The 16,302-nt window shown below is 40.6% G+C and overlaps 1 protein-coding gene across 3 annotated transcripts in view; it reads left to right on the forward strand.

Annotated features, from left to right (window-relative positions):
- Window positions 1-16,302, forward strand: part of LRRIQ1 (leucine rich repeats and IQ motif containing 1) — a 170,989-nt gene that overhangs the window by 117,859 nt on the left and 36,828 nt on the right. For all 3 annotated transcript variants that reach the window (XR_009461631.1, XM_019480959.2, XM_059726137.1), the window contains exon 24: window positions 15,353-15,485. Coding sequence is in view for 2 of the 3 variants with exons in the window: in XM_019480959.2 (XP_019336504.1) it covers window positions 15,353-15,485 (133 nt within the window). In the remaining variant the exon portion in view is untranslated. The remainder of the gene's footprint in view (window positions 1-15,352; window positions 15,486-16,302) is intronic.

Raw genomic sequence — 16,302 nt, forward strand, 5'->3', positions numbered from 1 at the left:
TGATAAATATGTAATAGCTTCATTTACATAGAAAAAATACATAGATATAGAAATTCAAAATAACACATTTAAAATATGCTCTGAGGTATGATGAAAAATGTTGTGTTTATTCCTGCTTGACTAGAGTTGTGGATCAAATACTGTTGTGTGTAAGTCATTGTAGCTCCACTGAAGTAATGTTATGCTGTCCCTAATTATTTATTTTGTTTGTGTGAGTTAATGTGACTTAAATGCACTGTTGAATTATTGCCACTTAGCAAACTCAACTTGTGGTTGGTTTGGTTTTTCTACATGTGCATATTGTGTGTTTTGTTTGTTAATAGCCCTATACTTCCTCCTCTTTCCTGATCTTGTCCAAACAAAACCAAAAACTGCCACAATGATTGTGAAGCTAGCCTTTATTTCTTGAACTGTTTTGCTTTCTTGATTGCAGCAAAGCGATGACAAAATTTCTTCCACTTTTCCAAAATGTTTTTTAAGACTTCCTTCAGAGCACTTTTTCCTTAAGCGGACTTCATCACCTTCTATCCAGGAACCTCCAGAATCAGAAAAATCAGAACAAGCCATATTCAGGAAAACAATCAGATGCATCAACCCATCTGATTTTACACTGAAAAATAATTGGTCTTCCTGCTCATTCTCTTTTTGGAATTCCATCGACAGATCTAAAAGCTTAGGAAAGCAGGTGGGTTTGTCTGCTTTCCTGAGACTATTTCCTTCTACTCAATGAGGATTGGAAACTCTGAGCGGGATATCCATTTTACTCATCCATTTGTTACTGATTTCTTATGAAGTCTGTGTTGATACTGCAAGATGGAGGGCCTGGCATGCTTCTGGGATTTGAGATTGGAATCTGATCCTTTTTGAGCCTTCCTTTTGAATTACTCTGTGAACAATCCTGGGCTACATTGGTCACTTTTGTGTCTTTTCTGGTTATTAGGTGGTAGTTGTATCACTGAACTTCGAGCTTTGAAATCTCTTACAATTTCTGATAAAACAGGATGATGCGTTTGATCTCTTTACCAATTTTCCTTTCCCGGTTCCCAAAACTTCTGATAGGATTCCTGAGGCAAACATTCTCCATAAGATGAATATAAAGCTCAATACTGTAATTTAAAGCTCAGTTATCAACCAGCTACTACCTACTTTTTAGTAGCCAGTCAGCTGGGTTTTATTTTTTTTTTTACAGTTAAAAAAAGATTCCCCTTCTGTTTTGAGGCTATTCAATTGGCCATCCTCTCTATATGGATCAGGTACTTCCATTGAAGTTTGAGCTACTAAATGACAATAAAATAGATAATCTTAAATTTACATTAGTATGATTTATGCAATTCCCCATCCTGCTTTAGTATCCAACCATAATAAAGGTGTGTCTAATCTGAGGTGGAATTTCTGCTTACCAGAGGGTGTGGTTTATGGTAAAACTCCCACAGTGTCTTCTGTGTCTCGAAATGGTGGTGGGGGCGCTTGAACTAAAGTTCATTGAACGAGCTTTATTTTAAGTGCCCCTGCCACCATTGTGAAGCATGGGGACACTGTTACATGGAACATAGAGACTGCTGGAGTGCAGTAATTACCACACTCCAGTAGGCTCGATTAATCAAGTCTGCACCAATGCACTGTAATTACAGTGCATCGGAGCAGCCTCCACTGCCCATCTACAGGTGCTCTCAGTAGAGGAACAGTAAGCAGGATGCAGAAGCAGTTAAATGAGCTCTGTGCTAATCAGGTAGCTTGCTACAACAGAAGGCCAGAGGCCATTATGCCTCCTGATCCGCTCTAAGCCTAATCATTAAGGCTGCTTGCAGACATTAAAAAAAAAGAAAAAAAAGCAGCATTTAAACCTTGTGTGGTCTCATGCCAAGCCCAGCAGATGCCCAGAAGTGGCAGCGCATTAGTTGGACCACCTCCCCTGACATCTGTATAGATCGGGTGCTTTAGTGGGGCTTTTTTGGTACTTTTTATCTAATAGCTTATTGAATCAGCCTTTGTTAAAAGCACAAAAAGCCCCACTGAAGCATCTGATCTATACAAGCACTGTGGGGCCAGGTCTAAGTAACACGCTGCTTCTTCCAGGAAAGCGCGTTTTTGAGGGGGTTCTTTTAAGGTCTGCAAGCAGCCTAAAAGCCACAAAAAAAGCCAAGCTTCAGTGAGATATGGGTCATGTGTATTATTTACAATCTCAGGACAACAGTGAGAATGGAACCAAAGTCAGTTGCAAAATAGCAATAGACAGTGGCTTATCTGGATGAATGGTGATACGGCCAGGACAAGGAGGACACAGAAGCAGCTTGTCATCCACTAGCCTGATATAGGACAGTCTGAAAAAGCAAGGTATAGGAGCAACATGGTACAAAACAGATGCTACTCTGCAAAATTGGGGTAGAAACAGGGGAGCTGCATATCTTACATTTACTGCAATTGCTCAAACAAAGTTGGATTCTGGTTCTAAGACCAATATATTAGATCAGGGGTGTTGAACCTCTGGCCAACAGGCCATATCTGGCTCCCCAAGGGTCTGGAAAGTGCTCTGTGGGCTGTGGCCCTGGGCATGCAAGGCAGCATGGAGCTCAATCCTGGCAGGCAGGGCTGGACAGAAGTGGTGCATGGCCTCAGAGCCTCAATCCCTGCATTTAGGGCTGGATGGAGGTGGTGCGAGGCTCCCAGACCCTGGTACATGGAGCCAGTTGGAGGGTTCATGGGGCCCTGAAGCCCTGATTCCACATGCAAGGCTGGACAGAGGCAGTAGAGAGCTCCCAAGGCCCGATCCCTGCATGTGGGACTAGGTGGAGGCAACACAGGCCCCTGAGCTCAATGCTGATCATGGGGTCTGATCTAGCCCACTTATCCAGCCCACACAGCTAAAAGGTTGAACACAACTATGCTAGATGGATTATGAGAGCTAATAGAACACAATGGTCTGACAGGATCTGTCTGTCCAGTAGATAATGAACAAACAATTGGTAGCCCCTGCAAGCCAGTAGAGCTTGCATAAGAGGTGCATCAACAAAAACTGGTAAAAGGAAAGATACAGCAACCTGCTTGGAATTTGGAAGGAGGAGTCAGGCAGGAGGAAGAGATCAAAAAAGGCACCAGGATAAAGTGTTAGTGGCAGTTTCAGCATCTAGCTAACTACATAAATATCACGTTAAATAAAAAGGCAGTTTAGTTTTACAAGCATAGTCCTTTCATAATATAATTCAGCATGTTCATGAAACAGGACTGGACTAACCTTAAATGGTTGAGCTAGCGACTGCTAGTTTAAACTTTGTGCTGCAATGTAAAATCATCATGCTTATGGCATTTGCACTGTTTTTACTGCTAGAAGGCCAAGGAAAGCAATCCTATTTTACTTGAAATGTATATTTATTCATTGTTCCATAATAATCCCTTCTGTCTATATCCATCAGCTGCATCTTGTTTTATGCATGGATTATAAACCCTTCAGACAGAGAATTTTTATTCTGTATTTTTATAGCACCCATTTCTGGTCCAAGACAAGAGCATTTTCAATCTCTCCTGGGCAGTCGTGGTGATAGCAGTACTAAAAGTAATAGTAGTAATATCTACCACACGGGACCCTGAAAAACTTAGTGCCTTCAGCACTTGCCTCTGAATGTGTGATACAGACAGCAGGTTACTTAAAAGGCACTTGGTACATTAGCACTTCCAGCCAAAGCTTCAGGGAAGTCAGTGACTATATACAACTTAATCAATAACTGCATTTATCCAAACACAAATCATGGCCTCCAGATGAATACAGATATGTATTTCCTCTTCCTCATATTCCACTTAGGTGCTGTTCTGTATGTCATACCTAAATGGAGGAAGGAGAAATCTCTCTAGCTTCTTTATAAATTAAGGCTTGGCACCAGATTGCTTGTCTGGCAACATATTTTAAGAATAAGTGCTCTCAACTTCTTTTGAAGTCGGCAGAATGTACCTGTACCCTATAACTGCATCTGTGGAAGCAAATATTTAAAAACTTCTAGTTACAGTGAAGTAAATATACTGTTAATAGTATAGTGAATGCAGTTTTATAGTGATTCAGAAAATGGCATGCGAGACATTTCTACTTTGGTTGATTCTGATTTCTTTTAACTAACTGTATAGTCCTATTCATACTTTGTTTTAAGGTTTGGGGGAAAGGAAAGGAAGATAGCAGAGTATTAGTTTCAAAGTTCCAGCTCTCAAAAAGTAATTGCAAAAGATGCTGTGAAAATTAAACACATTCCAAATTGTAAGATGCTTAGATAATGTGATAATTATTAACAAAATTAATTAATACGCAGAAAAGTCTGGTTAGTAAACAACGTACACTTTAAATATTGGCACTCCAACAGCATAAAATAGTTGAAACTCATTTATTTTTCATATTTCTGTAAGAAATGTTTTGCTTGTAAAATAGATATATTGACTGTAACTTGGTCTAAATGCTTATGATAAATATAAATCATTTTAGATTGTGGGTTATAATGGAAACTATGTTTTGTTTTACAGCTATAAATGGTGTTGCTATGATATCTGTCTCCCTTCTTTCTTAAGGCAACTTTAACATAGGTTTCAGGAATCTAAATGTTATATCTGAATGCTGGCCACAGGTGTTACAAAGATTTGTTATTCATCCAGAATATAAGAACTGAAAGACTGCTTTCTTTATAAAACTTCCTTTAGAAATAGCACTGATGTTTTAGGGGGAGCTGAATTATTCCTACAAATCTGGAAAGTTGCAGACCACCTTAGATTTTCAGCAAACATACACGACTTACTCTCATTCCCTTTTTCCTGTGTATTACATTAGTTTAACTATTTAGTTCTGGCTGATGGAAAGAGCAAGAAGAACTTGCCAGCTTCTTCCACATACATTATACAACAGGCTTCCTTTATACTGTTACCACAATATGAAATTCCAGCATTTATAACAAAAGACTGAATGTAAGTGCTGAACAGGTAACTGTAGTTTTACTTGTCTCTTGTGGGGGCCGAGAGGGGACCGAGGATCGGGAGTCCTCTGGAATGCTAGCTGGGGTTGCGGCTGCATTCCCCACTCTCCTTCAAGCACATGACATAGGTGCTCGAACTCGACTCTGCTCCGGACAGCTCTTGCACGCCCGCAGATGCACCGTCACGAATGACGATCCACACACGGATGCTGCGTGGTCTTGTCCTAACACAATGAGGATGCTCCGGAGTTGCCGTCTGGATCCGTCGGACACTGGAAACCCAGCTCATGGGCCAACTGCCATTGACCTTCGTCTCCCAGGATCCGCAGCTGTTGCTTCATGAGTCTGGAGTGGCGTAACAGGAAACCAAACATAATCCTCTCCTCTTTCATCCTCTGCGGCGGTTGCCACACTCGCTCTGGGTCATTCGAAGTCCCTGTGTCTGACTTCATGAGCGCTTGCAATCGCAGAAGCTGTCGCAGAAGGTTGCAGGCCGGTTGGCCGGCTGATGGGTTGAGGAGGACTTGAAGGACGGTGGCGTTCCTCCCTCCATACATCTCAACACAAGCCTCTACGCTGTCAAAAGTCACTGGAACAGTCCCAGGGTTTCATAGGTGGCAATGCAGCCACAGTCTCTGCTGCTGGGTCGGTGTCAGTCCCAGCGCATGCTCCCTGGGGTTCCAGGAACCGTACGAGCTTCCTATCACCGCCAGTAGGATCTGCTTTGCACTGATCCTCGCCAGACGACCCTCGAGCCAGACGTGGGGCTTGTAATCCACTTGACCCGCGACGAGTGCTGGGAGCGGAACAGGCCAGTGAGTATTATACGTTAGCCAATCTATATCGGTGGCGTGTCCTCCACTCCACAAGGCTTGTCGAGTGAAGAAACTAGCCTCCTCCAGATCAAGCAGGTTGGATCCAAACTGCATGACCAGACGTTCTAACCATACAGCCAAGGTCTCATCAGGCTTGATCCTCGACTCTTTGCACAGTACCTGTAGCTCAGTCCAGGTTTTAGTGTAATGGGTAGTGTAGATTGTCTCCCTCACTTGGCTGTTTGCTGCTGCAGAACACGTAGCCACTGTCGAGGCTGCCGCTGCATCCGTGGAGAGGGGCGGATGTCCTCTGCTCACTGTCCCCTCCCCATGGAAAGGAGGCAGGGCTGCCAGAAGCGACGTCGCGTCGGTGAGCGGGGTCGCCGGCTGGGTTCCTGTCGATTCTCCCGAAGCTCCTCCCTTCTCTTCCGGTTCCAGGCAGCAGTCTCCTTCTTTGGCGCCATCTTGGAGTGGCGTCGACTCGGGGCTTCTCTCCTCTGCCGCTTCTTGTGCCGCCGGAACGGCCGCGAGCAGTCGGGCTTCCAGGTCTGCATTCTTCCAAAGCAAAGTTGTCACAGCGCGGAACAGCACATCCAACACTCTCTCTTTTCTATCCCTCGGGGCTACACACGTATCCAGCGGGGGGCTGAACCGGTTAGCCGTCTTCGGCTCTTCACCCTCCCGTGCGAGCTGCACACAGCAAGCGAACTCTTGGCTGAGAGCTGGGCTCACGTCGCCCGATCCCCATTTGGCGAGGGGTGCGGTATTCCCTCTCTCCCGGGGCCTGAACAGGATTCTCTCGCTGCCCATCACACACCCGAATGCCTCGGGGTGCAGATGTGTCTCCCATACTTCCGATGCCTCTTCTCCTTTTTCCTTCAGTGAAAGGTAGCCATCAATAAACCTCTCACCCACTCCGCCCACCTGGTGATACGCGATGTGGGCGCCTAGTTCCTTGGAGCTGGCCACGTGGCGTTTCCCGCTACGCCAGGGGCAACTTCTCACTAGCTCCTGCTCCATTAGATCTTCCCCAAATCCTGACTCCGATCCTATCGATCCTAATTCCAGTCCCGCTGATCCTGTCACCAGTCTGGACCAGGATCCTGTCTGTGACGCCATGTGAGGGCCGAGAGGGGACCGAGGATCGGGAGTCCTCGGGAACGCTAGCTGGGGTTGCGGCTGCGATCCCGTGGCGGGCAGATGGGTACTCTCTATCACCGGAGCGGAATTAGGCACAGACGGGACACATATCAGTTGGAAAAACAGAGATAGCTTTACTTACACTGTAGAGTTGTATACAACGCAGGCAAGAAGTGACTTCACACTTCAATCGTAGTAGCAACAATTCTAATCTCTAGTCGCTAATCGAGGAGCTCTTGTAGACCGGGTAGCTCGGGTCTATCTCGGGCATGCAACACGGAGGATACGTTGTAAGGCTTCGGCGACGGGGAGACGTTGGCAGGTGATCAAACTGCCGGAGTTCCACTCCAGGGGGAATTGCAGAGTTCTCCAACTAGGGCGGAAACACCCCTAACCTTTTATACGGCTAGCGAGCCAATTGCCAGCCGCCACGTGGGAATAATTTAACATCGGCCAATCGTGTTATGCAAATCTGCATATCCTTGGCGGGAACTCTATCCACGCCGGAACTCTTCACCATGCCGAGAATTCCCCTGCCTTACCGTGCCTTGTGCTGGAAAGTTCCACTGTGTTGAGGCACTGATTCAAATCAGCTCTGACAGTCTCTGAAGGTATTCAAATGCATCTCTTCCTCTAAATAAAATTTCTGCAGTAGCCCACTAATTTCTCTTCAATTTTTTTCACACCAAATAGTTTCATTCTCAAAGACCTTTAATGCTCCTCAACATTAGACACCAATTTTAGTCCTGCAGTTCATCCCCAAATGTTCAATGCTTACTACGTAAAACAGTGCCCTAATCCAGTACTCCTATCTGGTTTTCAGCCATAAAAATCACATAGCCTTTTCAGAGGAGAAATGATCATTTTAATATTGTAAAAAAAAAAGGATTAATTTCACTACTCTGAGAAAAATGAGGTCCTCTACTGTAGCTAGAATAAATTAACCAAAATTGGACATTAAGGGTGCTGACAGAAGTGACATTTTGTCATGTGATTGGCCACTAAAAGTGTTCTACAGCTATGCACTGACAGAAGAGCACAGCTGTAGAGCACTTCAAAAAGTGCCAGATTATGCAACAAATGAACCCTCGTGTAATGGAGAAGGAAGTGCTTCAAGTTGGAGCACCTTCATTAACTTCAGTTAATGTGCATCAGGAGCAGAGCTGGGCTGGGCTGGAGCAGCATCCCAGGTGCTCTCTTCAGGATGTGGGGATGAGGGAGGGAGGGAGTTCCATCTGGGATTTGCCCAGCCTATGCTGGAGGCTGGGGCAGGTGGATTGCAACCCCCACACCCCTAAGGTGGGGGGTCCAATTCACGCACCCCCCAACTCCAGCACTAGCTAGGCAAACCCCAATATGAATCTCCATCCCCTACCTTCTCCCCCTCCCATTCTGAGACAGCATGGGAGCTCAGAGAGGGGGTTGGGGCTAGAGGAACAGGCTGCAGACACTCAGCCTCTCTTGCTGGGTCAGCTCCAAAGTACAGTTTGATCCTCCACACTTCCAATCCAACAGTGAACATCTGTTGGGTCGGGGGGGTCAGAATGGAAGTTTTTTTCCATTTTTTTTTTCATATTGGTCAGTCAAAATTGTCAATGCGTTTATTTTATAATATGTGATTTTCCCCTGACACCGCAAGGCAGTTGGGGCTTGTACATGTCAGTTATTCAAATACTGCTAGATACTCAGAGATGTTAAATTTAGAAATAAACCATATCTTGGGTTTTGTCACGTGCTTGATCTCAAGTATCAATGGATGAAACCCTGCATGAGTTATTACTATGTATTCAACCTTAAAAATGAATTGCATTTTTTCTTAAATCAAATTGACCATTGCCAATGTCTACTGGTTTGTTGTTTGGAAACCATATACACAGAACTGATGTAGTTCAATGAAATGGCCTGCAGACAGGTTAGAGAATATTATGAGTAATAGTCTTTTTCCAGAAACATGTTCAACATGTAGTGATTAACCATAACCAGCTTGATGCTTTGGATCTCTTGGTAGGTATATTGGCTTCATTTAATGCAGTACCAATCCTGCTGAAAAGGAAAAAATTATATACACATCTATATCTATTTTTTCTTCCCCCCTACTCTGCTTTATTCTGCAATACTTTTCTTTCCCCCCTACATTTGATTGCATTTTAATGCAATAATGTATTTTCCCTTTAACAGATTATAATGCCAAATGGTTAGTTTTGCTTTGACATCCATCTGATTCTATAGCTTTTAGTGCCCATATACTTTGATACTTAATGAGAAATTTCTAATGTTTTCAATATATAGGCTTAAAAAAAAACTGCCTTTTAGAGATAAATCAGTTTGGGATTAAAAGTCAAGAGAAGCGATGCTCATTTCTCAATTTTGAATATAAACCATGTAGCAGAACTTTATATATGAAATTGGAGAAATAATATAATACTTTCAGGATATATGTATTATTTTGCTGCTGATACATAAAGTAACTAAAATATGAATTATATAAAGTATATAAATATTATAGAGTGTGTATTAATCAATATAAAAGAAGGTACTAGCAGAAGATAAAACTGAAGATTTATTTATAATAGATTCCTAAAAGTACTGACATAAATGTTGTGTGCCAGCTTATATATTTAATGACTATGTTGAGATCAGGAATTTCAAACAATATATTAAGAAAATTAACTCTTCACACACTTTTGTAGAATGGGGGAAAGCTTTAAATGTTGCTGAAGCATATCCACTTTTCATAGATGTTAGGGTCAGAAGGGACCTCAATAGATCATCGAGTCCGACCCCCTGCATGGGCAGGAAATAGTGCTGGGTTCAGATGACCCCAGCCAGATGCCCATCTAACCTCCTCTTGAAGACCCCCAGGATAGGGGAGAGCACCACCTCCCTTGGGAGCCCATTCCAGATTTTGGCCACTCTAACTGTGAAGAAGTTCCTTCTAATGTCCAGTCTAAATCTGCTCTCTGCTAGCTTATGGCCATTATTTCTTGTGATCCCCAGGGGCGTCTTGGTAAGTAGAGCCTCACCAGTTCCCCTCTGTGCCCCCATGATGAATTTATAGGCAGGCACAAGGTCGCCTCTCAACCTTCTCTTGCGGAGGCTGAAGAGGTCCAGGTGCCCCAGTCTCTCCTTGTAGGGCTTGGCCTGCAAGCCCTTAACCATACAAGTGGCCAGTAGGACTCAGTGTCTATAGTCTCTATTTTTAAAAAAATTTCAGTATGTAATAAGTTCTGAGGTGACTTGTCCTCTACCTGACACTAAATATATAGGATGAAATCATATCTCTACAGATATCTTTGGGAGTTTTGCCACTGGCCACAAATAGGAATTCATTTCTAGTGTTGGAAATATTCCAGGAGAGGGACCAGTACAGGTGTTAAGCCTGCAACTGCCTCCTCTCCCAAGCTCCTAGTGCCTTCCTTGGTTAGGGTTGATTCCAGTTTGACGAAAGTGTGGAGTAGCAGTTATTCCAGTCCTCCCATTGATAGGGAGACTGAAGCAGCAAGAAAAGCCCACCCCTGCTCCCCTCCCCTCTCAGTCTGCAAGAGGAGATGTGCAGCAGCTGCTCCTCCCATCTTCCCCAGATTTGCGGGGGAGTAACCCCAGGCTCAGGAAAGCACAAGGAACGTTTCCCTGCTGTTCGACTCCATGTTGAGCAGTAGTGGGGAAGTCTATAGACATCTGTTCTATGGGGAGAAACTCTTCTGAGTGACCTCTGTCCAGTTAGAGATGAGTTATTTTTTCTCCCAGAACTGCAGTTTTGATTCTGGGAGAGACTGTGTAAACACCTGTATTCTCATGGGTTCTAATGAGAGATCTACAATTCTTCTGGCAGAAATGTAGCACCTGTATATAGCCATTGACTCGCTTCTAAATTGAAAGGATATTGAGCCAGAGATCATTGTGAATTATCCAGCATATAGAAGGAGAGAGACACGAGAAACAAAGGCTGTAACCATCATTTTACTAGCCCAAATTTCACGTTTTTTGATATTTCAGGCTTCTATATGGTTAATCTCAATTTCCTGATTGCAAAATCTCCATTTCATTCCTGGGGAATGTGTGCCACCATTAACTTTCAGCAGAAACTGAAAGCTTGATCCTGTTCTACTGAAGTCAGTAGCACTGCCCTTGATATACAGCATTCCTTAATCTGTGTTTCTACCTTCGTACACCCATTAAAACTAGAAACATACATGATTAAAAGAGGTTAGGTCAGTAATCAGTTGATTGAAAGTGGCCAGCATACTTCACCCCTTCCAGTTGCCCATCAACCAATATGGGAACAGGTAAAGTTCTACTCTTGAATAGTGACAGAGATTCAAACCGTCAGACTAAAACAAATTTAATTTTCTAAAATCAGAATAACAACTTTGGAAGTAACCTTAAGGGTCATCTAATACAACTTCTTGCACACATGGAGGATTTTCTCTTCCTAAATATTAATCTCAAATAATTTTACCAGTTTTTTCAACTGTCTACCTTGACTTAGGTTCTGAGCAATTTATACAATTATTTATTCCTCAAGAATTATCTTCTGTTTTAATAAGGTCAGAGAAATAACTGGCATAAGGCAGAGACCTAAACTTACTATTTTTTCTTTTTTCTTTCTTCTATTCTTTAAACACTTGAAAAAAATTCTTAGACAAAGTATGGTCTTTTAGAGAGTTAGATCAATTTATATCTATTTTGCATCCAGATTAGTCTAAGTACTTGAATTAACCTATTGTCTCAAATCCAGATTTTATAAATAGGATTGGATGTGAAATATGAGGTGTTTATCCAGCTTTGGGAAGTTCCAAGAATCAAGAATTCTTATTCTTGATTGATTCAAGAATTGCACAAGTGTGTATTGCATATGCAGATCTGTATTGCACCAGTGCCAGATGTTAAAATTGTCTAATTTTCATGTTTTAAATTATGCATCCATTATATAGGAAAAGTCTCTTTAAAAGCTTAGAAACTATCATTTAGTGAGAGTATCTTACTTGAAGTACTTCTGAAATTAAATTAATTTTCTAAAATACAACAGAGCATTGTGTCTCCTTTCCCTTTTGTCTATTCAAAAACTTTTTCACCTGATTTTCAAAGATGCATAACCCCTAATCATTTTAGTGGGATTTTTACTGGAGATAGCACTTCTAAAAAATCAGGTCACAAGTTTTTTCAAAAAGCCACATTTTTCTACTTTAGGAATTCTATCAAGTAATTGACATTTTAGCACCAGATCCCCAAACATATTTGATATGGGTGATTTGAGGATGTACAAGTGAGTTTATGCTATATTTAAGTATATATGAATGTGATAATATAGTAGCTTTTAATAAATAAGAAATATTATAAATTAAAGGAGTATATTCAAGATGTTATTACTAAGATTTAAAAATATACGTATGTTTGAGAGTGAAAAAATAAAACAGCTTTCTGATATATTACTAAGCAATTACTGCTCAGTGTGTGTGTCTTTGAGAAAGCAAAACCAGTATTATGTAGAGTAGCTATTTTGTAAAAACAGCAGATGGGATTTTAAAATCAATTTTTATTGATCAATATTTATCAATTTAATGTACTTAATTGTATCTTGATCACTTCCCTATTTTCAGTAACTGAATGTCAGAGTATTTTGCATTTCTCTGAATAAAATAATTGGCAAAAATTCACAGACTTAACAGTCAGAAATCTAAACCACAAATAAAACAATGTATTAACAATACTTTTAAAAAATGTGACTCACCAGTTAAAAAGTTAACTGTGTGTGTGGGGAGTAAGATATTACAAAACTATAATAATATTTTTATTATAGTTTTTTTATATCCTTCTCCCCACACACACTCAGAGGCAAATGGTTCCAACTACCTTCTGTTCTGGGGGAAAGTAAACTTGCTAATATGTAGTTAAGATGTATCATATGAAGAAGTGACTGAAGACAGCTACAGATGGAAGTTGGAGCATGTCCCCAGCTGTCCTGGGTAAGAGGAGGTTACTTCTATTAGAAAAAGAGTTGCTAGCCCCAAATTAAAAAAAGAAAAGATGGTGGCCTTCTGCTAAGATGAGGAGTACAGAATTTATGGAGACTGTGGAGACTGCTGAACTCCAGCTATTTGAATTTTCAGATTATCTAGATAACAGTGAAATAGTATGATATTAGACTTCATAGTGCAGAAACAGATGGGAGAAGAGCCAATGTTAAGAATGAACATAGGCCCCACAGTTCAGTTGGAGATGCCAATTCAGTTGCAGAAGATACTGTTGGGAAAAGTTGGGAAAATATTTCCATTCCACAGTATAGGAAATGGAAAATATTTCTTCCCTGTTTCTTACTGGATTTTAACTAGGATGAAAATGGAAGCAGTTAGAAATCTGTCCCTCTGTTTACCACAGCAAGAAAAGAAGAAACAACTGCAGGAGGGGTTAGATTAGCTTTTCCATTTTTTCTCCAGTAAACAACAGATAGCTTCAAAATGATTAATTTAGAAGGGAGGGTTAGTCAGCAGTGTTAGTCTGAAGACAGGAAGAAGGCAGAGCAGGGTGGTACCTTAAAGACTAATTTATTCAAAAAGGCATAAAAATTGTAAGCGGCAGCCTACTTTGAGACATCTTTTGCTCCCACTCTAATTGGGTAGAGGATGAGGGGGTGAGTTGTTGCATATGCATATTCAGTGAACTGGGAGAATTATCCTGGGTTTGTTTTCCTGGTAGAAAAATTTACCCTGAGACCTGGGGCCTTTAGGCCACATATAGACATTCATTTTTTTCCTGGGAGAGGCACTTTTGTCCCAGGAGAAACCAAGAAGGTATAGAAGTTCAGGATTTTTCTCCTAGATCAAAAATGGCTGCTCCAAGAGAAAATAATGTAGAAGCAACCAGGGTTAAATCTTTCCCAGGAGAGATTCTCCTAGAAGAGCAAACGTCTGTACAACTTAGACCATCTCCAACTTAATCAAATTATAGCACTTAGGTTTTCTATTAGCCTGACCATGTGTATTTTACCAAAGCAAGGGAGGGATACTTTATTCCAGACTCCACATACTAGTTTGGTGAATTTTCACACAATTTGCCACTTTGTTTTATCTTCAGCCAGAGGTGGGCAAGTATTTGGACAGGGGCGGGGAGGGGGGGGGGGACCACTTTATGAATTTTGGTGAGCTGTTGAGGACCTCGTGCGTATACACATACATGTGTGCATGGACACACATGCAGGTACACACGCACATGTAAGCTCCCTGCAGCTAAGCCAGGGCTGGCACCAGAGCAGCAGCAGGAGAATGGACTCTTCCTCATGGACCGGTTCACTCTTTAAATAAGGATCCCTATGCTCAGATAGTTTGAAACTGTTACAAAGGAGGTTCAAATCATTTGGCATTCAAACTGATGCAGCACGTACTCAATTAAAACAATTTCTAGCAAATGCTAAATTCACTAGAGCTGCAACTTTCTCTGAGAGAAAAGAAAATTTGAAAAAGAAGCAAAGAGATAATCAGCAAAGACGAAGAACAATGTGCTCAAAGTTGGCTGGAATACACATTACAAAAGTTTCTTTTGTTCTTTACAGCAACCTAATTACCCAAGCAACAGTAGATTCCTGACAAAAACTCTAGAAAACAAAGGTGAAGGAATAGCAAGATGAACTGGGTATTGAGGACCCAATACCATCCCAGTTTAAGAAGAATGCCTTTTGAACAGCTTCTCCCAGTTCAGAACATGAACAAATGGCTGTAATAATAAGTTTAAGTTCTAGAAACATCTTGAAACCATCAAGATGGCTTCTGGACCCAAAACCAGAGGACCTTCCAAATTGTTCAGATATCCTTTTTTCTGATAATGATATTCACCATTAGGCTTATTCACTCCTGGAACTTTCCTTGGGTTGCATCCATCCCTTTCTTGGTCCCAAAGAAATAGTGATTTGTGAACTGACACACAAGTAACTGAAACACAGGTGCTTTGAAATCTAATATCTTAGGATGCTTTGTCTCCATTTTTCAATCTGGAACATAACTGACTTAAAATAGACTTCACATTCTAAATGAGGAGTATAAAGGTCTCCCAAAAATACATGTCAGAAAATCAGTTGTGTGCCTCACTCCTCCAGTTGGAAAAACAATTATAATAGCTGCATAGCCGATAAATATTTTATTTTACCACATTGCACACACATGCTTTAATAGGTAGGCTTATATAAGTTTCTAATTTAATAATAGAGTCCAATTTTCTAGTTTTTGCAGGAAGGTACTCTGAAGTTTTCCTTTTTCTTTGTCAAAAGACCAATATTTTCTTCTAAAAAATAAAAATATTTAAAATATAAAGGTCATGCCGGTTAGTTTTGAGTCTTTGCAGATAAAGTGAATAAGTGCTGCTGTTCTTACCTATTTAGTATCTTACAGAATATGCAGAGTTTGTTTCTTCATATGTTTTCCCAATAACAATGAAAGATAAAGCTCTTTCTTTCATCCCTAGGTAGTAAGGAGGAATTTGTTCACTCAAATAATACTTCAGCTGAGAAATTACAAATGAGCAGAGAATTTACATACCAATGGCTTCATACACAGGTTTGGGATTTTGAAGCAACCAGTTCCAGAAATGTAAAATGGTGAGGTCATTGATTTTAAATTAGATTTTTGTATTGTAAATACAGCTTGTAAAGTGAAACCTGGACTAATTGTCCTAAAAGAAACATAGCTTTATAGCCAAAGGCCAATATACTACATTGCCAGGTCCCAAACTAATTTCCATTTAGAACTGATTTAATAATTTTGTGGATACATCTTTCATAAATGATAGTGAATTAGTATGTTTCCTCAGTAATGATCTGTCTTATGTTAAAATACTTGAATGGTTTATTACCAGAAATATGAGGGATTATATTCTAAAACAAGTACAGAAATGTACCCATGCATCACGTATTGCATGATTATCTTTTCTGTATATATTAAAATTATTATAGTCTATTAGTTACTCAGATTATATGCATGTTAATAGAATGGATTAAGGAACAAAATAAAACTTTTTAAATCAGTAATGTCTATGTGCATTTTATATTTACAACCCTAAAATAAGTTAAATTAATACTACTTTGACATACACAGTACATTTCAATAAGATATTTTGAAATACCCATTTTTGTGGTTTGGATTACTTAACAGATATAATACAAATATGGTTTTATAAAAGATTCATCTTTATTCCTTAAACTAAGAGGATAACAAACACACTGTATCCAATGTATATAGGTCATAAACTCAGTATAGAACTTGTTTCCTCATGCTATAAATGGAATTTGCAAGAGCTCAGCAGTTCTGAAATGGGCCCACTGTCAATCTACATCATATTTAGTGTGATTTTTTTAAACTTTTTTTTAAAAGTGATTCAAATAAAATTATTTTGTGAAGAAATAAACTTTTATTTGT

The sequence above is a fragment of the Alligator mississippiensis genome, chromosome 4, assembly GCF_030867095.1.
Source record: "Alligator mississippiensis isolate rAllMis1 chromosome 4, rAllMis1, whole genome shotgun sequence".
NCBI classification, from domain to species: Eukaryota; Metazoa; Chordata; order Crocodylia; family Alligatoridae; genus Alligator; species Alligator mississippiensis.